The 22,267-nt window shown below is 48.3% G+C and overlaps 1 protein-coding gene across 1 annotated transcript in view; it reads left to right on the plus strand.

Annotated features, from left to right (window-relative positions):
* The window catches only part of CRMP1 (collapsin response mediator protein 1), a 64,298-nt gene that overhangs the window by 34,064 nt on the left and 7,967 nt on the right, over nucleotides 1–22,267 (plus strand). The window contains exons 5-11 of the mRNA XM_052641974.1: nucleotides 3,593–3,654; nucleotides 5,568–5,648; nucleotides 11,282–11,350; nucleotides 13,088–13,208; nucleotides 16,186–16,342; nucleotides 20,315–20,456; nucleotides 21,272–21,442. Coding sequence (XP_052497934.1) covers nucleotides 3,593–3,654; nucleotides 5,568–5,648; nucleotides 11,282–11,350; nucleotides 13,088–13,208; nucleotides 16,186–16,342; nucleotides 20,315–20,456; nucleotides 21,272–21,442 — 803 coding nt within the window. The remainder of the gene's footprint in view (nucleotides 1–3,592; nucleotides 3,655–5,567; nucleotides 5,649–11,281; nucleotides 11,351–13,087; nucleotides 13,209–16,185; nucleotides 16,343–20,314; nucleotides 20,457–21,271; nucleotides 21,443–22,267) is intronic.

The following is a 22,267-nucleotide window of genomic DNA, read 5'->3' on the forward strand; positions in this document are numbered from 1 at the left end:
AATGGAAGTGCAGCAGTGTGCATGTACTTAAACCACTTAAAATGGTGCAGATGGTAAATTTTAGGTGAGGTGTATTTTACTACAACAAATAAAAAGCAACATTTATTATTTGTGCACAGCTCTGTGGAAAGGCACTTTGGTTTGGGCTCAGCTGGGCGGTTCTGCTGCCCACATGTGGCTTACTTATGCCTTAGGCCCCAGCTGGGAGGTGGGGCTGCCTGGGATGGCTCTCTGCACCCTCCCTTCCCCGGCAGCTCTCATAGGCTTCTTCCCATGCTGACTCTGTGAGGCTGATGGAGCTGCAAGCCCTCTGAGCCCAGGCTTGGAATGTGTCCACTCACACTTCTGCTTCATTCTACTGTTCAGAGTCAGTCTCAAGACAGCCCATATTTAAGAAATGAGAAAATAGATTCTACCTCTTGAGAAAGGTTGTTGCAAAAGTTTTGTGAACCTTTAAACTATTTACCAGCCTGTTTAACTTCTTCCTGCCTCCTGCTTTTACATGAAATTATCTCATTTATTTGTTTGTTCATGGCTTATTTCCACTAGAATATAGACAAGGATCCTTCCTGCCTCCTTCGTAGCTGTATCTCTAGCTTCTAGAATGGTACTAGCCCACAGTCCATACTCAGTGAATATTTGATGGGTGAGACAATGAATATTCCCTGAGAAAGGGCTTCTGGGCTCTCATAAGTTTCAGAAATGCTCCCTGTTTATTCTCTTCTCGAATATTCTTAATGCACATAAGCATCAAAATGAACCCCTCTTTCATAACAAGTGACAGTAACATTGGCACAACCAGTGTGCACCCACTTGGAAAACTAATCCGTATCGAGTTGTGTTTGTAAAAATCATGTAAAAATCTGTAAGTCTTGTAGCCAAGAAACCTATTAATTGTTTATGAATCCAGTTTTTCTTCACCAATATAGATATCAGCCTCCCTATGTTTGATTACAAGCAAGAGACTCACTCCAGAGCTTGGCTTATGCTAAACAAAGCAGCTTTCCTTTAGTGACAGAGACGTGTATTCAGCAATCCATGAATACATCCATGCCATGCCAGGAAGGCTCCCTGTGCTCATCCCTGCCTTTCTCTCTGAGCTAGCCCTGCCCTCCTCCTACCCTTGACCTGCATTCTCTATTTCCGTAGTCCCCGCAGTGGAATACAACAGCCCACGCTTTGTCTGGGTGGACATCTGTTTCAAAGACCAGTCAGATGTCCTTTGCTGTCACTTGGCCTCAGTCCCTCCCCCTGGCTCAGCTTAGCATCTGTCAGATGCCCAGCCCTGGACCAGCCATCTGTGATCTGTGGCCATGTGGTATGAACATGGCTGCTTCCAAGGGTACTGGTTGGATACGGGAAGGCTATTTGCTAAAAAATGTAAGACGGTTCTGAGAACTGGAGGGTGTTACGAATGAGTTGATGGCTTAGCAGGTGTTCAGTATCATCCTTTAGCATTGGTGCTCCTTGCAGCCTCCTTAGAGGAGGACTGTGATGATGGAGTTTATGCATTTGGGAGGTTTTTGAGTAACAGGGCTGACTGTATTTCCCAAAGCTCTGCCGCTAGTGGTAGAATTATCGGGCCAAAGATACTGAAACACAACTCTTGGTACGGATTGGTTTTCTAAGTGGGTGCAAATTGGTTGTGCCAATGTTACTGTCACTTGTTATGAAAGAGGGGCTCATTTTGATGCTTATTCACTAGCATTGAGCAGCATATTCTAAAATGTACAGTACTGAGGTTTCCATCTGAATTACTTTGATAAGACCAAATTGTGTTTATTTTTATTTGTTAGCCAACTAAAAAAAGTTGTCTAAAAATTGTTTGCCTTTTTTTGCTTTATTGCTTTTATTTTAATCATTTTTTACCTATGAAATGAAGCATACAGAAAACCACAGAAGAAAAAAATGTGACTTATGAATTATAAGATTACCCTTTCCAGGCAAGAAGTAGAACTTTGCCCCAAAGACCTCTGTGATGAACTTCTCATGGGTCCCCACTGTAGTCAAAACTCTCTCCTTGCCCAGAAGTAACTCCTGGCTGATATTCTTTAAATAAGAGGTTTTGAAAAAAGAAATTTTGTTTAGTTTGTTGCAGATATGTTCACCATGTTGGTTGTTTGCTTTTTACTTTGAATTTTTAAGAATTAACTTAAAGAAATTTTCCATTTAAAATGAGTCAGCTCTAACATGATTTGGACGAAAGCGAATCTGAGACAGCTTTACCCCCATCCACCCACTCACCAGAGCCAGTTCTAAGGCACATTTATCAATTCTGCCAATTCATTATTTCTGTTTTTATATTTGTATTGTTTACTTCTAATTTCTGGTGAATTTCCGGACTGAGTGACTGAACTGAACTGATCATAGAAGTTTACTCAATCGATATGTTTCTCCTCTCTTTCCGAAAATAGTGAAGCATCTAAGGCTGTGAATTTACCTTTCACTGTGGTTTTACCTGTTTGTTGTTGTTTAGCTGCTAAGTTGTGTCCGACCCTCTGCCACCCCACAAATTCCAGCACACCAGACTTCCCTGTCCTTCACTATCTCCCGGGACTTGCTCAAACTCATGTCCATTGAGTCAGTGAAGTCATCCAACCATCTCATCCTCTCTCACCCACTTCTCCTCCTGCCCTCAGTCTTTCCCAGCATCAGGGTCTTTTCCAGTGAGTTGGCTCTTTTCAGCACGTGTGGGTGTGGAAGGTGAAATAATGATCCCTTGTTGTTGGGCCCCTTGAAGGCATATTAGGAGCAGTCCTCTCCCCACCTCCCCTGCTCCCCCACCTCTGACTGCACAGTAAATCCTGTCATTTCAGCCTTTTCACATTCTCAATCCCTCTCCATCCCTGCAGCTCCTGCCCTGGTTCAGAGCCTCACCTCATGTGTCCCTTTTGCCTTCAGCATCTTCCAACTCGCCTCCATGTCTGCCTGCTGTTCTGCACACCCATCCTTCCAGAAGAGTCCTTCTGGGACAAAAAAGTCTGATCGTGTCATGCCCTTGCTTTAAAAGCACATGTTCTGCTAGACAATAGTGATGGCTGTACACCATCGTGAATGCGCTGAATGCCACTGAAATGTACACTTTAAAATGGTTACGATGCTGGATTTTGTTTCGTATATTTTACCAGAATGGAAAAGCGTAAGGGAATTTTCTTAAAAGCACATGATCTTTCTGCTTCTGACACAGGACACTTTGTAGCACCTGCACATCTAATGTACTTTTATCCCTCCTTCAGTCTGTGCCGTGCACACCCCTCCCTCTCAGCCCAGGTAGCTCCCCTCCCCTTCCCTCTTCCCTCCCTTTCCCCCTCCCCTCCCCCTCATCCTCCCTCTGCGCCCCCGCCGTCCCTTCTTCCTCTTCCCCTTCCTCTTCCTGCTCTTTCAGACTCAGCTGACATGTGACTTTCCCTGGAGGCCCCCTTTGACCGTCATCCACTGCCCCCAGGCTAGCTTAGATGCCCCTGCTGTGAATTCTGATGGCACCCTTCCAACTTGGTTGTTACCACTCTGTACTGTGCTTATTGATTTACCGGCAAGACATGTTCTTTTTTTTCTTAAATGCATTTTTTGCTCTCTTTGTGTCTTGAAACAGGAGTCAATTCCTTCCAGGTCTACATGGCTTACAAGGATCTCTACCAAATGTCCGATAGCCAGGTAGGTCCTCGTACACCCTCCACCTCCCCAGGGCAGGAATAGACCTGCCTTGTCAGGAAGGCAGTTCAGGGCAGGGGAGATGTCAGGGCAGGCCGAGGAAGGGCCTGGGTTCAAGTCCTGGTTCTGACACCAAGCTGTCAGTCATCACCCTGTATTCCTTTCCAGCTAGAGTGGCATAGAGTGGGGACCCCTGCATGGTGGTTCCCAAACTCAGCTCGTCCTCAGCCTCGTGTAAAGAGCTCACTAAAAACACAGACTCTTAGATTCCATCAGAGATGCTGAGGGCTAGACTTCAGGAATCTGTATGACCCGAAAGCTCTGCCGCTGATTCTGGGGCTCAAGCGAGTTTGGGGACCATTTCCTTAGGTCTCTGACTTGAAGCAGGGCCTGGCTGTTCCTCCAGTCACTTGCAAGTCACATGCTTTCTCAGTTTCCTCATCTGTACAGCATGATCACCGCTGGCCCTGTCAACCTCAAACAATTGTTATGTGGATGAGTTGAGTCAAGGAAGATAGTGTTCTGAGGAGTACAGATGTAGTGGGTTACAATTTATTGGACCCCAGGCCTTCTTTCACTACTAGGACCCCTGGTTTGGTTTTGTTATTATCACTCTGCCCTCTGCTTGTTAAAAAGGTGGGGCAGTGTGGTGCCAAAGGAAATGAATGCTGGAGCCAGACTGCTTGACAGCAAGCCCCAACTTTGCTGTGTAGCCTGGGGCTAGATTTCCTAACCTCTCTGTGCTTTAGGCTCTTAATTGCACTTGCCATTAAGACAGGTTGTGGAGGATTAAATGATTCTGTAGAAGTAAAGCTCTAGGGCAGAGCCTGGCACACAGCAGGTGCCTTTTGGGTATTAATAAGCAGATTGTCATGATCACCATGGGGTTTCATGTGCAATGGAGGAAGCATCCATGTTTTCCCTTTCAAAATAGACAGGATATAACTTACCCCCGGATGTCCTGGAAACCTTTGATGCAACCATCAAAGGCATCCTAAAGGCTAAAAGTTCGTTCAGTTTCATGGAAAAAGTAGTGTGTGTTTCTCTATCATAATTGACATTTTCATCTGTTTCATTTGAATGTCTGTTTCACTGAAGCCCTGGTTAGAAATGGAGCTTAGCAGATTCAGGGTGTGGGTCCTCAAAAGTGCTCCATATGCCTCCATCACCTGTTGTCTACCCCTAAGAGCACACATCCTGGGTGAGAGAGGTCTTATATGCAATGAGGACAAAGTTGAGATTGGCAAAGGGAGGGAACATGTGGCTCTGGTCCTCTCCAGATACAACTGTCTGACCACAGATCCTTTGTGGGTTGGAAGAGGGCAGTGGGTGGTGGGCAGTGTGGGCAGGACCTGGATTGGCTAAATCAGGTGATGCTTGGCAGGATATTTGTGATCTGGGCATTAGAGTTATTAAAGGACTTGGTCCCCCCCTAGTACACTGATTTGTAAGATGACATGGGTTGGAATTTTTGTAAAGATGTACACATTTCCTGTGGTTGGTGGTGGTTGCAATACAGGCTCAGCGGGTTTAATTATACAATTTCAGTAAACTTCTCAGCTGCACTTGTCCCCATTGACAACTACATACTTCAAAGAAGCAAAGCCACAAAGAAAGCGAAAGGCCCGCGTGGGTGTACTTGTGGGCATAATCATGCCTTGGTGTGACTTTTATCAATTATGCCCCACCACTGCCACCCCCGCCCACCCACCTTAACTTCCTGCTTTTGGATCTGGAGGGTGTAGGGCTAAGGGAAGATCTTTTCCAGTGCTCACTTGTTGAACAATGTGTTCCATTGATGTGGATGGAGCATCCTGGCAGGTGGATGACTCTGTGTGTGAGCAATAAGGGCAGTCTGCAAATGCTCGTGCTGTGATATTTTTATCTTACCCCAACCCCCGTTCATCTCTCCTTAGCTCTATGAAGCCTTCACCTTCCTTAAGGGGCTGGGAGCTGTGATTCTGGTCCACGCAGAAAATGGCGATTTGATAGCTCAGGTGAGTGGTCTGAATTCCTAGGCTTGCACCTCAGTCTCATTCTCCTTGTTGTAAAGGCTATGAGAAGAGGGGGTGGAGGCATTAGTCAGCCAGGTCACTAGGCGTGAAGGGTCAAGCCAAGAGCTGGGTGGCATGTCAGACATTGGGTGTGACTCACTCACACACTGTCTGCAGCATGGCCTTTGGCAGGCCCTAGTGACTCTTGGATTGCAGTTTTCTCACCTGTACAGTCGGGGTAACATGACTGCCCTGTGAACCATGGAGAGTTTGCATGAGCAGTAAATGAAGATCTGAAAGAAAATGCATTTGGCACACCTAGGGGACCCCAGAGGCAACAGACGTGGAAACTGGAGTTGCCCGTCCTCCTCCGTGACTTAGGAGCTTTGGGAGCAGGGATAGTGGACAGAGCGCAGGCTAGCAGCAGAGTTCCAGCCCAGCCTCCTCGATCTCCTGGCCCTCTGACATGGGGCAGGGAGCTCCACCCCAGGAAAGCTCCTGTTCTTTATCTGAGGGTCAGTGATACTGTGTGTGCAAAGCTCAGTGTTGGACATGTAGCAGATGTGGTCGTGCAAAAGTTTTGGGTAAAGTGAGACATGAACTCATTTGGATCATTCTGGCCATGAGGTGGAGAATTTGATGGGAATGGAGTAAAGTCAGGTTGACCGGTTAGGATTTACTCATAGGAAATGAAGAGAGGATACAGAGGCGGGTGGAAGGGGCAAGAGTACGGTAGAGGAGGAGCACTCTCTGCAAGACTCATGATTGATAGGATGGGGAAGAAGAGGAGGAAATCAGAAGGGTCACGTCTCCTGTGGGGGAAGGGCTGGGTTAATCATGATGCCACAAATCAAGATAGAAGATTTGGATGCATCCAGTGAAAGTAATTAATGCCACACTAAGTAGTGTATATGTGTGCGTGTGTGCTTAGTCATTCACAACTCTTAGCGAACTGTTGGACTATAGCCCACCAGGCTCCTCTGTCCATGGGATTCTCCAGGCAAGAATACTCGAGTGGGTTGCCATTTCCTCCTCCAGAGGATCTTCCCGGCCCAGCGATCAAACCCATATCTCCTGTGTCTCCGGCACTGCAGGTGGATTCTTTACCCACTGAGCCATCAGGAGAAGGGAAAGGATACCCACTCCAGTATTCTGGCCTAGAGAATTCCATGGACTATATATAGTCCATGGGGTCACTATGAGTCGGACACAACTGAGCGTCTTTCACTTTTATGGTAAAACCCTACTTCTGTACACCAAAACCTGTTTCAGTTCTCGTGGCTGCATAAGAATCCCCCGTCCTGAATTTAGCATCCTCAAACAATAAACTTCTTCTGTGTCACGGTCCTGTGGGTTGAGAGTCCAGGTGTGGCCTTGCTGGGTCTTTGACTTCGGGGTCTTTCACAGGCTGCCCTGAAGGTGTTGGGTCTGGGTGCAGTTGTTTTGTGGCTGGTCGGGGGCAGAATTCCTTTCCAGCGTCGCTCAAAGGGTTGTTGCTAAGATTAGTTCCTCACAATCTATCAGACCGATGGCCTCTATTCTTTGCTGGCTGTTGGACAGAGGCCCCCTTGGCTCTCTGACACATGGACAGCTGCATCATGGGGGCCGGCTTCCTTCCAAGTGAGGGAGAAAGTGACCTCGTTTGACCTCGCTTGACCTCGCTCAATCCTAGGTCTGTGAGGTTCATCCCTATGGCTTCCTGAAGCAGAGTTTTCTTTTTCATCATGGTGTAGAATTACACAGCAGGAATAGATCACAATTTGTTCTCCAGTTGATAGTTTTTTTTTTTTCTATTTATATTTATTCAGTCGTGTCTGACTCTTTGGGACCCCATGGACTATATCCCACTGGACTTCTATGTCCATGGAATTCTCCAGGCCAGGATACTGGAGTTGGGTTGCTTTTTCCTTCTCCAGGGGATCTTCCCAACCCATGGATTGAACCTGGGTCTCCCGCATTGCAGGCAGATTCTTTACTATCTGAGCCACCAGGGAAGCCCCTGATAGATATTTGGATCGTTTTAAATTTGGGACTCTTGTTTGTAACGTTTTCTTGACCGTTCTTGTTCAGTTTGTTGTGAAACATATGTTCGCATTTCTGTTGGTAAATACTTAGGAGTAGGATTCCTGGATGGTTGGGTACATATTTTTAGCTTTTGTAGTTACTGTTACCCACTTTTCCAGGGTGCGCCAACTTGTGTCTTATCAAATGTGTGAAAGAAGTTGAGTTTGGAACCTTAATACTTTTAAAAATTATTTGTTTATTTTTGGCCGTGCTGGATCTTTGTTGCTGCGCACGGGCTTTCTCCAGTTGCGGCGAGCGGGGGCTACTTTCTAGTTGTGGTTTGCAGGCTTCTCATTGCGGTGGTTTAGCTTGTTGCGGAGCACGGGCTTCAGCAGTTTCAGCACATGGGCTTGGTAATTGTGGTTCCTGGGCTCTGAGCGCAGGCTCAGTAGTTGTGGCACACAGTCTTAGTTGCTTCATGGCATGTGGGATCTTCCCAGACCCGGGATCAAACCCATGTCTCTGCATTGGCAGGCAGGTTTTGTTTTTTTTTTTAACCGCTGAGCCACCAGGGAAGCCTCTGGAGCCCCAATTCTTAAATGGGGCTTTTTAGCTTTCCTTGCTGCCACTGTGTGTGTGTGTGTGTGTGTGTGTGTGTGTGTTTTGGCCTCACCACACAACATCTAGAATCAAAGTTCTCCAGAAAGAAAAGAAAGATAGTGCCAAGTCTTGCGGTCCCATGAATTATAGCCTGCCAGGCTCCTCTGTCCATGGGACCCTCCAGGCAAGAATACTGGAGTGGGTTGCCATTTCCTTCTCCAGGGGAGCGTCCCGATCCAGGAATTGAACCCAGGTCTCCCACACTGCAGGCAGATGCTTTACCAACAGCTACGCAGAAACCCCAAGCAGGGATCAAGCTTGGTCCTTCTGCATTGGAAGTACAGAGTCTTAACCACTGGACCACCAGGGAAATCTCTTGCTACTGATTTAAGATTGAGTTTTCTCAGCTCCAGTAAATATGTTACCTGTTGTACCTCTGCTTCCCCAGTTGCAAAACATTTTTGACATCTCTGCATTCTTTCGGTTCTTGGGTACAGTGTCTATCACTGTAGTGGAGTTTCAGGATGGAGTGACAATAATGGTAGTATTCAGCCATGATCGTTAACTAGAAACCCTTCTCTAGCCTTTTGTAATCCATTTCCGCGCCCCCCCCCCATTTCATCTTTTGTCTTCCCTCCCTTTTTCTCCTCTTTCCTTCCTTCCAACAGAAATAGTAACTGATGTTTAAACAGTCTTTCACAGGGATGTCTCCGTATCATAAATCTTTTTGTAAACAGTTTACAAAATGCCTTGTAAACATCATCTTCAGTAGCTGACATTATCCCGTTCTGTACTTAAATCCACCCCAGCTGTTGGATCTTGAAATCATTTCCAGCTTATGTTCTTATAATAAACTCAAGCTTAATAACCATAAATGAAGAGTTGAAAATTATGATTTTTTTTATTGTTGATAGGGTCTGGGGCTTCTCATAGGAATGTGTTCCAGAATATGATACAGAAACTGGAGAAATTAAAAATAGCAGCAGCACAGCTGACATCTGGGCGATGTAAAGAGATCAGTGTTGAGATGCTGAAGTATTCCTAAGGAGGGGACATCTTGCAGCCTTGGAGCCAATGGCTTTGCATCTAGGCCGTTAGCTCAGGGAACCATTTCATTTATAAGCTTGAGGTTGAGCTTTTCTGTTAGAAAGATAAGTGCCAGAAAGATGAAGCTACAGTAGAGGGAATGAGAACTGGGTGATGATTCAAGAGCCCTCAATATACACTATATACACACACACATATGTATACACTGTAGATTGTATATTCATCATCCAGACATTTCTCATCTGCCACCTTGGTGATGCATTATAGCAACTCCAGGTGCAGCCACTGTTATTTCCAGTGTGAAGAAGAAAAGATGAGTGAAATAATGCTATTTGCAGCGAGCATGGGTGGACCTAGAGATTATACTAAATGAAATAATGAAGTAAGCCAAAGACAAATATCATATGATAATGGCTTATAGGTGGAATCTAAAATTAAAAAATGATGCAAATAAACTTATTTACAAAACAGAAAAGACGCAGAGACATTAGAAAAGAAATGTATGGTTACCAAAGGCGAAGGTTGAGGGGGAGGGATAAATTAGGAGTTTGTGGTTAACATATACATTCTATTATATAGAGAACAGATAACCTACAAGGACCTACTGTATAGTACAGGGAACTCTACTCAGTATTTTATAGTAACCTATAAGGAGAAAGAATCTGAAAAGCAATATATTGGGTTGGCCCAAAAGTTCATTCAGTTTTTTCCTTTTGTGTATAACTAAATCACTTTTGGCTATGGTTTTTCCAGTGGTCACGTATAGATGTGAGAATTGGACTATAAAGAAAGCTGAATGCAGAAGAATTGATGCTTTTGAACTGTGGTGTTGGAGAAGACTCTTGAGAGTCCCTTGGACTGCAAGGAGATCCAACCAGTCCATCCTAAAGGAGATCAGTCCTGGATGTTCATTGGAAGGACTGATGTTGAAGCTGGAACTCCAATATTTTGGCCACCTGATGCAAAGAGCTGACTCATTTGAAAAGACTCTGATGCTGGGAAAGATTGGGGGCCAGGAGGAGGAGGGGACGGCAGAAGATGAGATGGTTGGATGGCATCCATTGAGTCCACCCAACTCAATGGACATGGGTTTGGGTGGACTCCGGGAGTTGGTGATGGACAGGGAGGCCTGGCATGCTGTGGTTCATGGGGTCGCAAAGAGTCGGACACGACTAAGCGACTGAACTGATTCAGTTCAGTTCAGTCACACAGTTGTGTCTGTTTGCGACCGCATGGACCGCAGCATGCCAGGCCTCCCTGTCCATCGCCAGCTCCTGGAGCTTGCTCAAACTTAGGTCCATCAAGTCGGTGATGCCATCCAACCATCTCATCCTCTGTCATCCCCTTCTCCTCCTGCCTTCAATCTTTCCCAGCATCAGGGTCTTTTCTAAGGAGTCATTTCTTCCCATCAGGTGCCCAAAGTATTAGAGTTTCAGCTTCAGCATTAATTCTTGCAATAAATCCCTTTACTGTACACCTAAAGCTAACACAACCTTGTAGATCACCTATACTTCAATTTTTAACAAAGGAAAGAAGAGAAGACTGAGACTCACGAGAGTGTGACCCATGTGCCCAAAGTCACACACATGCTCAGTTCTGGAACTGGATGCCCAGTTGAGGATTCTGTGGTTTCCGCCTCCATGTCACGCCCACACACCACCTGCTTCCTTCTCTTGTTGTGCAGCAGAGACTTAGAAGTTGGAAGAGTGGAGGGTGGTCTTTGAGGCTCATTTCTTACAACCTTGCTTCCTCTCACTGGTCCCATGGGGTTGAATAGAGCCCCTGTGGATGGGGACATTGCAAAGGGGGAAGGTGGGCACTGGGAGTGAAGGGGCCAAAGAAGTTGTGGATGTCCCCAGCCATTAGACTCCACACGGTCCGGTCCTCCTGGGCTCAGCTGTCCCATCCGTCTAATGGGTTGGAGGACTGGCCTTTCCTGGCTCTGGCATTCTGCCATCACTGACTCATTCGTTCTTATCTTGTAGGAACAGAAGCGGATCTTAGAGATGGGCATCACGGGTCCTGAGGGCCATGCTCTGAGCAGACCTGAAGAGGTAAAGGAGCCTCCGCTGGGTGTGACTCTGACATAGCTGAGAGCTTACCCCGATGCTGTTCCAGCTGGAACAGCTGGCTAGAACCCCCAGCCCCATCCCATTCCCGTATGAGCATCTCAGCACGTTTGGTCTTCTCCAGGGTCTGCCCTGGGGCTCGGGAGCTCTGGGGGCTGCAGATCCATCAGAAGAGTTGGGAAAGGCTCTGCCTCTCCCAGGGCCCAGACACTTCCCACCAAGACCCCAAGGACACTTCAGAATCCCGACCAAGGACTCAGGGTATTTGACGACAGGAAAGTGGAGCCCCATGTCCCAGGCACAGTGAGTTCCAAACCACTGCCTCTGCATAGGCCTCCTCTGCACAGGAGGACTTGACAGATTGCCCCAGGAGTGAGTGATAGGGTGCACCTCTGTGTGTGTGTGTGTGTGTGTGTTTAGCAGGGACAGTAGGAAGGCAAGCTGATTGAACATCAGACAGGATGGGCACCCAGCATTTTCTGATGTCTCATCAGATCATTAGCAGTCTTCCCTGATCTCCGCTTTGGGCTGGCCTGTTTGGAACATGGGATACGACACATGAATACACAGACTCCTTAACCCCAAGGATTCCTGAACTGGCCCAGTGCTTCAAACGTGAGCTCCATGCCCATGAGCTGGGTTCCCAGTCTCTGGTGAGACCAGGAACACACCGGAGACAGTGTTTATAAACCTTTGTAGCATGTTACGTTGCCACCAACTCTAGGCATGTGAGCACCATGGGGACTCTTCTAGGTGTGGCTGCTTTCCTGGCACCTGGCTGTGGCTTGGGCTTCCTGCCAGCCAAGAGCAGCACAGCCATGTGTGGGCCTCCGACAGACTGGAAATTAAAAATAAGACAATAAAAACATCATTGTTTTTTTTAATTCAAGAAGTACTAGACTAGGGAGTACAGAGACCAAACCTCATAGCACGTGGTTTTACATAGTTGTTGAATGAAGGAAGGAATGTATGGGAACACCTGTGTTCCCTGATGTCAGGAATTTTATAAATAACCACCTCCAGGCATGTGAGTTGGACCAGAGAGAAGGCCGAACATTGAAGAATCGATGCTTTTGAACTGTGGTGCTGGAGAAGACTCTTGGCCAGCAAGGAGATCAAACCAGTCAATCCTAAAGGAAATCAACCCTGAATATTTATTGGAAGGACTGATGCTGAAGCTCCAATATTTTGGCCACCTGATGCGAAGACCCAACCCATTGGAAAAGACCCTGATATTGGGAAAGGTTGAAGACAGGAGGAGAAGAGGGCGACAGAGGAAGAGATGATTGGATGGCATCATGACTCAATGGACATGAGTTTGAGCAAGCTCCAGGAGATGGTGAAGGACCGGGGAGCCTGGTATGCTGCATGGGGTCACAGAGAATCAAACACGACTGAGTGACTGAACAGCCACCACCGAGCATGTGAGCAGCGTGGGGACCTTTTGATGGCCTGTTCCGCTCAAGTGATCTTCAGACAGAGCGTTCAGAGCACTGCCAAGCATGCAAATAACACAGTCCTGCCTTCCAACCCTCTAGCTGAACACACTCTGACTTTTTCTTCCTTTTTAAAAATCTACAGTGTCTTCCTCCCTTGATGCGATAGATTTCTCTCTGACCACACTTCATTAAGGAAGATCGAGGAAGGCTGATCAGGAAGAGCCCTGGGTGCTCAGGGTGGGTGGTGCTCCCCTCATGACCTGTGTGCTCGCTATGTCTGCAGCTGGAGGCCGAGGCCGTGTTCCGGGCCATCACCATCGCGGGCCGGATCAACTGCCCTGTGTATATCACCAAGGTGATGAGTAAGAGCGCGGCGGACATCATCACCCTGGCCAGGAAGAAAGGTAGGCAGCCCAGCACCTGGGATCTCCGCTGGGTGTGAGGAAGGGGCGTGTCCAGCAGGTTCAGGTTCACTGGTGGAGCTCTTGCCCAGGACAGAGACCTTCTGCCAGCTGTGCCCAGCCTGAGCTCCGTAGGCCAGGTTGAAAAGGGAGCTGGACAGTGAGCAGATGCCAGATGGGTGGTTGGTTTTAGGTTTGATTCCTGGTGTGCCACAGGCCCCAGGTAAGTGGTGTTCTGGTCCTCATTTTCTCCATTTGTAGCTAAGGTGATTATCCCTCCTGTGGGTCACATGAGACCATGTATGAGGAGTTCCAAGTTCTCCCCAGGGTTTCACATCAAGGCAGTGATGGAACTGGGGCTGCATCAGCTCCTGGGTCCTCTCCACCTTCTTTCTGCTTCTCTCTGGGCCCTTCATCCTGGGTCACCCATCCAGGGCCTCTCAGGGGGGTACGTGTACCCAGACTCCACTGTGGGGCCCACACAGAGGCTCAGCTGCAGGTTGGGAAGGAGGAAGATGTTGTTCCACAGGCCAGAAGGTCTGGGGGACAGCCCCGTGCTGCACATCAGGGGAGTGAGGCAGGAAGTCCGCCTCCAGCTCTAAGACTTGTGGACACACTACTTACCCACTGACCCGCTCAACGGCCCTTCCCCAGGAGACTCAGAGGAGGCATCCAAATGCATTGCCCAGGCCTTGTGATTGAGGCCCACAGCCCCCAACAACTAGCAGGTCAAGAGTGAGCAAGGTTGCCCAGAGAAGCCTTCCTTCCCAAAATCAGGCCGAGAGAGATGGGGAGAGAGAGAATGACAGATGGACAGAGGAGACAGACAGAATGACAGTAGCTCATGTCACACGGAGACAGTGGCTAGACTCTTTGATCCTTGTGGACATTCACCAAGGATGTTTGCCACCCAGAGAAGGTCCACCCCATCCACGCTTTGGGGGTCGTATGAGGTTGACCGGAAACTCTGGGTCAGACGGGGTGGCCAGGTGAAAATCAGCAGGAGCAACACAGCCCTGGCAGCACCCACCACCCTCTGTACCCGGAGGGCTCCCCCTTCTTACAGGAACCCTTCATGGAAAGTGCAGGTGGCTCTGGTCTTAAAACTCTTTAATGATATATGTTACTGGGTTGACCAAAAAAGTTAGCTTGAGTATTCTTCCATAAAATTTGACAGAAAAATCGTAACGAACTGGTTGGTCAACCAGATATTTCACCTAATGTGTCCAAAATATTCACTCCACTTGTAGTTAAGATAAAAGTACCAACAGGATATTTGGTGTTATTTTTTCTGTACTATCTTCAAAGTCTAGTGTGTATCTCACCCTTTCAGCATGTCTCATTTCAGACCAGCCCCAATTCCAAATGCCTGAAAGCCGCAATGTGGCTGGTGGTTTTCATATGGAACAGAAGCTTTTTTTTTTTTTTTTTTTTAATTTGTGTGGCTGTGTGAGGTCCCAGCTGCATCTTACAAGATCTTCTGTTGTGCGTGAGCTCACTAGTTGCAGCTCAGCTGTCCTTCTGCAGGTGGGATATTAGTTCCCCAACCAGGGATTGAACCTGCATCCCTTGCATTGGAAGGCTGATTCTTAACCACTGGGCCACCAGGGAAGTCTGGGAACAGAGCAGTTTTAAACCCCAAATACCTGGTTTTAGTATTTTAAGGGCAAGCTAACTGGTGGAGGTGTTGATAGCGCTCTAGGCCAGCGCAGCTTGCTGAGGACCACCTCTGGGTTAAAGATGAGGAAACTGCGGCTCAGAGCGGTAATAGGAGCTTAAAAGCAGCAGTAAGCATGCTGGTGTAGCTATGCCTGCAGGCCCTGGAGCTGCCGAGAAATAAGGTGACCACCAGCCATGTGTGGCTATTTCAGTTTAAATGAAGCAAATTTAAATACAGTTTTTAAGTTGGCTCTTTAGTAGCTTCCCAGGTGGCTCAGTGGTAAAGAGTTTGCCTGCAAACACTAGAGACTCAGAGACACGGGTTCGATCCCGGGGTCAGGAAGATCCCCTGGAGAAGGGAATGGCACCCTGCTTCCAGTCATGTTGCCAGGAAAATCCCAAGGAGGTCTCAAAAGTGTTAGACACCGCTAAGCGGCTAAATAACAGTGGCATAAGCCCTATTTCTCGTGCTCCAGGGCCACGTGTGGCTGGTGGCTCCTCTCCCGGACAGCTCGGCACAGGACAGTCCCACCACTGCCGTTGGGTGGCACCATCCCAGAGCCAGGCTGCTGGAGACCAAAGCCTCCCTCCCACTCGCCAGCAGCGTGGCCCCGGGCAGATACCACAGAGCCGTGGGCCCAAGTCCCCTTGGCACTTCCTCAGCTGCAGGAATTCTCGCTAAGCCTGAGACTTTGCCCGTGGGTTTTTGTTCTGGCAGAAACTCCTCTGGTCCCTCCCTGGAAAGTGAGTGCTCAGCAAGAAACCCCCAGCAGTGGCTTGGTGGCTGCATACCCTGGTCCCCTCGCTCTGCATGGTGAGATGAAGCTGAGGCTCCTGGAGCCCTCAGGGCACCGAGCTGTGGGCGCCCATGGCCATGACTGGGTGCTCACTCACCTGTCCTCGGCATCTCTCTCGGCCTATGTCCCGTCCTCCATGCCCGCTGAGTTGTTTCCTGGAATCACCTCCAGATAAAATGCTTAAACTCGATTTTTCACTTGAATATCTGCTCTTGGCAGAACCCATGCGAAGACAGCACATCAGGTGTCTGTGCCTCGACTGACCATCGTAAACAGATAATGATCAGATCCAAGTGCTGAAAGCATTGATGGTTCACAGGGTCACTGAGCGGGACGGCGGGTGCTGAGTGCCCGGTGGCCGGGGGCGGGGCCTCTGGGGTGTGTGTGGTGAAGCCTGATGGAGAGGACCGGTGTGATTTATCCCCAGTCTCATTGTCCAGCCTTTGAGATTCTATTTTCCTGCATCAGCATCTCCCACAAGAGACCATCCACTGTCAACCATGCGTGTCTGTTTGCCTTCCAAGGCCCCCTCGTTTTTGGTGAGCCCATCGCTGCCAGTCTGGGGACGGATGGCACCCATTACTGGAGCAAGAACTGGGCCAAGGCGGCGGCCTTTGTGACCTCCCCTCCCCTGAGCCCGGACCCCACCACGCCTGACTACTTGACCTCCCTACTGGCCTGGTGAGAAACCTGGGGTGGCTGGGGTGTTGGGGCTGGGCAGGTGGCGGGGTCTCGGGGCTGGGCAGATGGGCGGGTTCTCAGAGCTGAGCAGGTGGGCGGGAGAGTGCAACTGCCTAAGACACACTTAGGAGAGGACCTCGGGTGGGGGGCTCCGGGAGACCTCAGAACAAAACTCCACGTAGTTTACAGCACGCTTTTGGGCCTTTTGGGCTTCCGTGGTGTCTCAGATAGTAAAGAATCTGCGTGCAGTGTGGGAGACCCAACTCAATCCCTGGGTCAGGAAGGTTCCCTGAAGAAGGGAAGGGCAACCCACTCCAGTACTCTTGCCTGGAGAATCCCATGGACAGAGGAACCTGGCAGGCTGCAGTCCATGGGGTCACCAAGAGTCGGACACAACTGAGCATCTTAACACTTTCAGGCCTTTTAATCAGTAACTGTTCAAGTTTATATAGGTCACCTGCCATTCATTCAGCAATATTTAAGCACCTTCTGTGTGCCTGGCACTGCAGTGCATTAGGAAACACACAGAATTAGGAATGTGAGTCCAGGATCCCAACCCTGATGGGCTGTGTCACCCGGGCCGTGTCAGCTAACCTGTAATGTCTCTGCCTCAGTTGGCTCAGAGTAGGGAGAACACAGTACCTGCTGCAGAGCTGGGTGTGAGGTAGTGTAGGCAAAAGGCCTGGAATTCAGGGTTCACAGCAGCCAGTGCATTCTGGTCTGCTTCCTGCACCCAGTAGGTGCACAGCTGCTTCAGTCCTTTCTCTGCTGTCCTCCAGTGTGAGGCAAGAATACTTGAGGTCACAGGAGAAGGCTAAGTGGTGAGGGGTGCAAGCCATTCTGGAAGTGGAGATGCAAGCTTGGAAAGCTTTCTAGAGGAAGTGACATCAGGCCTGGAGCTAAAGGATTCATAAGAGTTTGCCTGATGGGTGAGGATAGGAAGGAGCTTCTAATCAGCAGAAACCTTAAGAGGGTGAGGCTGTGTACCCAGCATTCAAATTCCTTTTCCGTAAAAGGCACGCAGCGGCCCATGATTTACATATCCAATCACTCAGAGTCTGCAGCCTGAAGTTTGGTGGGCAGTTCCAAGTCCAAAACAAACCCCTGATCTTCCTCCAGGGAGCTGCTTCCCCCGAAATCTTGCCCATCTCAGGAGGAGGCAGGACATGGATCAAAGGTCCTGGAATCTGGCCACTTCCTCCTCTTTGGCTGCAGCCATCCTGGCTCAAGGACCATCATTTCTCACCTCCCAACTAGCCTCTTTTATTTCCATGTGGCCCCTTCTACACCCTAATCGCATCACAATCTGTTCTCACCAGATGCTGAGAAATTTTAAAACTTTAATCAGACCAAGCCATCCGTTGGCCAGGAGACCCCCAGGGTTCTTTCCTCTCAAAGTGAAATGCAAGTTCCCACAATATCCCACAGGGCTGAACCTGGTCTGACCTTCACTCCTCACTAACACTGCCTGGCCCTCCCAGGCCCTCCTCTCCCCTCGGTTCCCCTGGTTCAGCCCACTGGTCTCAAGCTAAATATACCCCAGGCAGGATGGTGCCACAGGGCCTTTGCATTCACTCTGCCCCTGCCTAGCACTCTTTTCTTGCTCATCTTCCGATTTGCTCTTTGCTGGAAGATTTCTTCTTAAAGAGAGAGTTTGAATCATCTTCTGAAAAATGGCAACCCCAGTGCTACCCCACACACCCTAATACTCATTCTCTTGATAGACTGTGTGTTCTGACTTCTCCACCCCGCACTGGAATGTCAACAAATGAACACAGTCATTTGTCTCTTTCTGCTTGTAGGTTCGTCCCCATTGCCTAAGACTGTGCCAGACACAGGACCACATACCTTTGTTGAATAAATGAGTGAATATCACATCTGAAAGTATTTTTGTATGTCCAGAAGATTGCTCACATGCCTGGGGCTCTGAACTAGAGGCTGGCCTCTGCCCTCATTGAAAATCACAAAATAACGCTCCACTTATTCCATTGATTTAGATGCCAGTTTGGGGCTCATCACATAGTCCCAAAGTATTTTCTCTCCAACGCCTGAGGGACGAAAGAGCAAACCCAGTGAGCTTGTGTCACTTTGTTGCAATCAACAAATCAATAAATAGCATTTTGTCCCTTGGGCACAGCACAGAAACACCAGCCTTCAGAAGGATGACCCGTGTCAGCACTTTATGTTTTCCCATGTGACCAGGCAGGGATATGAGGCCAGGGGCGTGACCTTCCTTCCAGCACGAACATCCCTGACTCCATGAGACTCACAGGCATGTCCTGGAGGCTAGGTGTTTGGCTCACTTACTTATTTATGTATTCATTCATTCATTGGCTGCACTCATTTTTTTTTCTTTTCTTTTTTAAACCATGAGATAACATTCACATAACATAAAATTCCTTGAGCACTCAGAGAGAAGAGGTTGGTGGAGGAAGGAGAGAGAAGCGAGGGAGTTAGCATCTTTGACACCTTTTGTCTGGAGCTGAGTGCCAGGCAAGTAGCTCATTGGCTCCTCAGAGTGACCCTGGATGGAAGGTTCTATTCTCTTCTCCGTTTTATGCATGTGGAAAAGAGGAGCAACTTACCTGACCAGGAGGTGGCAGGTCCGGGATTTAAAAGCAGACCTGCTGGATTTGTAAAGTCAAAGGGTTGTGCAGAGGTCTAGTGAGATGCAGAGTGGAAGCAGAGTCAGCCTGTTCATCTGTAGTAGCTTCTGCTCTCAGCAAGTTTCTGCACGGATACTGCGTCGTGGGGGCACTGTGGACTCTCTCTCCGAGGGGTGAAGACATACCCACTAAGAGGGAAACGATGCCATTCGCAGTAACACTGGTGGTCCTAGAGATTATCATACTGTGTGAAGTAAGACAGAGAAAAGCTAACATGTGATACCAAAAGCAGAAACATGTAGGATAGATGTTTTCATGATGTAGGAAGCAAACTGAAGGCTACAGAAAGGAAAAGGGGAGGGATAAATTGGGAGGTTGGGATTGACATTCAGACACTAGTATATATAAAATAGATAATGATAAGGACCTACTGCATAGCTCAGGGAACTCTACTCAATACTCTGTAACGACCTATGTGGGAAAAGAACCTAAAAAAAGCTGGGTATATGTATATGTATAACTGACTCACTGTGCTATACAGCAGAAACTCAACGTTGTAAATCAACTATACTCCAAAAAACTTCTAAAAAGGAAAAGAACAGACCAGCACCCTAAGACCTGTTTTAGGGCAGGAGGAAAAGGCTGACGTGGGGAGCCTTACCCAGAGTCCACACTCACACAGAACCTACTCCTGATGCCCAGGTCTCTTTCCAGTCTTCAACTAGACACCAAAGGCCAATGGACTTTGTGGTGTCACTCAGCAAAGCCTACTGTTGTTGTTCAGTTGCTCAGTCCTGTCTGACTCTTTGGGACACCATGGACTTCCCTGTCCTTCACTGTCTCCCAGAGTTTGTGCAAACTCATGTCCATTGAGTTGTGCAAACTCATGTCAGTGATGCCATCCAACCATCTCATCCTCTGTCACCTCCTTCTCCTCCCGCCTTCAATCTTCCCCAGCATCAGGGTCTTTTCCAATGAGTCAGTTCTTCGCATCAGGTGCCAAAGTATTGGAGTTTCAGCTTCATCATCAGTCCTTCCAATGAATGTTCAGGGTTGATTTCCTTTAGGGTTGACTTGTTTGATCTCCTTGCAATCCAGGGGACTCTCATGAGTCTTCTCCAGCACCACAGTTTGAAAGCACCAATTCTTTGGCACTCAGCCTTCTTTATGGTCTCTCACATCTGTACATGACTACTGGAAAAACCATAGCTTTGACTATATGGACTTTTGTCGGCAAAGTAAAACCGATAATGTGCCCTGAATCTCACTAGGGTTTGAGTTTCACAGCCTTCTTAGGTGTTTAAGTCAAAGCCTGATCCTCAACGTGAACTCAGGTCTGAACCCCACCCGCTTTTGCCTTTGCCAGTGGAGACCTGCAAGTCACGGGCAGCAGCCACTGTCCCTACAGCACCGCGCAGAAGGCGGTGGGCAAGGACAACTTCACTCTGATCCCTGAGGGTGTCAACGGGATAGAGGAGCGCATGACCGTGGTCTGGGACAAGGCGGTGGTAAGGCGGCGGCATCCCCTCCTCCCGGCCCTCCTGGCCCATCGGAGCAGTGTGTTAGGCCCTTCTGGTGCCTAAATTTCCTTTCTGGCTTCAAGGGAGAAGCAGAATGTGCCAGGATGGCATGTGGAAAGCAGGTGGACCCTTAGGAAAGCTTGAGGAAACTTCCCTGGTCGTCCAGTGGTTGGGACTCCAAGCTTCCAATGCATGGGGCACGGGTTCAACCCCTGGTTGGGAAACTAAGATCCCACATGCCTTGAGATATGGCCCCCAAATTTTCTTTTTAACTTAAAAAAATTTTTTTTCATTGAAAAAGAAATCAATGTGAGCCCTGTAGCATCCTCTGCACGTGCAGATGAGACAGCAGCTGTTTAGTTTTTAAGGATGAAGATATTTTGTTTTGAGCCACATTTTAGTCCATGTAAAGATAACTGTAAACCATGTCTGTGTTTGAGGTTAGGGCTGAGAGCAGGGTATGGAGACTTTCTGTTCCATAAGGAATCCCTGGGTCACACCTCGATCACTTGAAACAGTAGATTTTTATTCTCAATTAAACTTGGGCCCAGTGAAATTGACCAGATGTCAGGATGGCCATCGGGAAAATATTAACACACCTTGGAGTGGTTAATTACATCTCCTCTGCTCTGATGAAGCCAGGCCCCTGGCACTCTTTCAAGGTGGCCTGGTTTCAGTGGGCAGAGGAGAAGAAAATTCCAGAGTCCTTGCAAGGACTCCCATTGGCTGCTTTAGATCTGTGCTCTCTGCCCCTTCTGATCCTACTGTGAGCAGCTCTTCTCATCAGCGGATCTCTGCTTCAGGCTACTGGCAAGATGGATGAGAACCAGTTTGTCGCTGTTACCAGCACCAACGCAGCCAAGATCTTTAACCTGTACCCCAGAAAAGGGCGGATTGCCGTGGGCTCGGACGCCGACGTGGTCATCTGGGACCCAGACAAGGTGAAGACCATAACAGCCAAGAGTCACAAGTCGGTAAGTCCTGGTTTATCAGTGACGCTCCTGCCTTGGGTGAACGGGTCTTGCTCTGTGGTGATTTTAGGAGCCTCTGGTTAAAAATGATTTATGAATTTTCTAACTAAAATGTGATCTGATATCTGGTATGACTCCGTCATTCTGATTTCTCCTCTGGTTGGAGAGATTGGGAGAGGGGTTTGAAGCAGGCTCAGCGGAACTGTTCTAGCATCTCTCTCTCTCTCTCTCTCTCTCTCTCTCCTCTCTCCCCCTCATCTCTTTCTCCCTTGGTCTCCAGGGTTCCTGGCAGCATTCTCAGCTGACTCTGCTCTTAATTCTGTGTGGGTGCTATAACCTGAGCCTCATAGAATTCCCCAAGTGAGGAATGCCACTGTGGCTTTTAACTGACTTCCCTGGTGGCTCAGACGATAAAGTGTCTGTCTACAATGCGGGAGACCTGGGTTTGATCCCTGGGTCGGAAAGATCCCCTGGAGATGGAAATGGCAGTCCACTCCAGTACTATTGCCTGGAGAATCCCATGGACAGAGGAGCTTGGTAGGCTACAGTCCATGGGTCACAAAGAGTTGGACACGACTGAGCGACTTCACTCACTCACTCCACTAAGAAGACAGCAGATCGTACTGGGCTGAGTGAGTGCGCAGCTGGCTAGTTTTGACTGGAGTTAGTAATTTGCTTCTTGCACCACTTTTTGGCATTTGCAATCCACATTTAGGCTTCAAAAAATATTATAAATTACTGCCTAGCAGGATCACTTCCGGGTGACTCAGAACACAGTAGATGAGCAAATGTTAAAACTGAAAACAGATCATCTGCCTGGATCCTGGG

Source organism: Budorcas taxicolor, chromosome 6, assembly GCF_023091745.1.
Source record: "Budorcas taxicolor isolate Tak-1 chromosome 6, Takin1.1, whole genome shotgun sequence".
In the NCBI taxonomy this organism is placed as follows: domain Eukaryota; kingdom Metazoa; phylum Chordata; class Mammalia; order Artiodactyla; family Bovidae; genus Budorcas; species Budorcas taxicolor.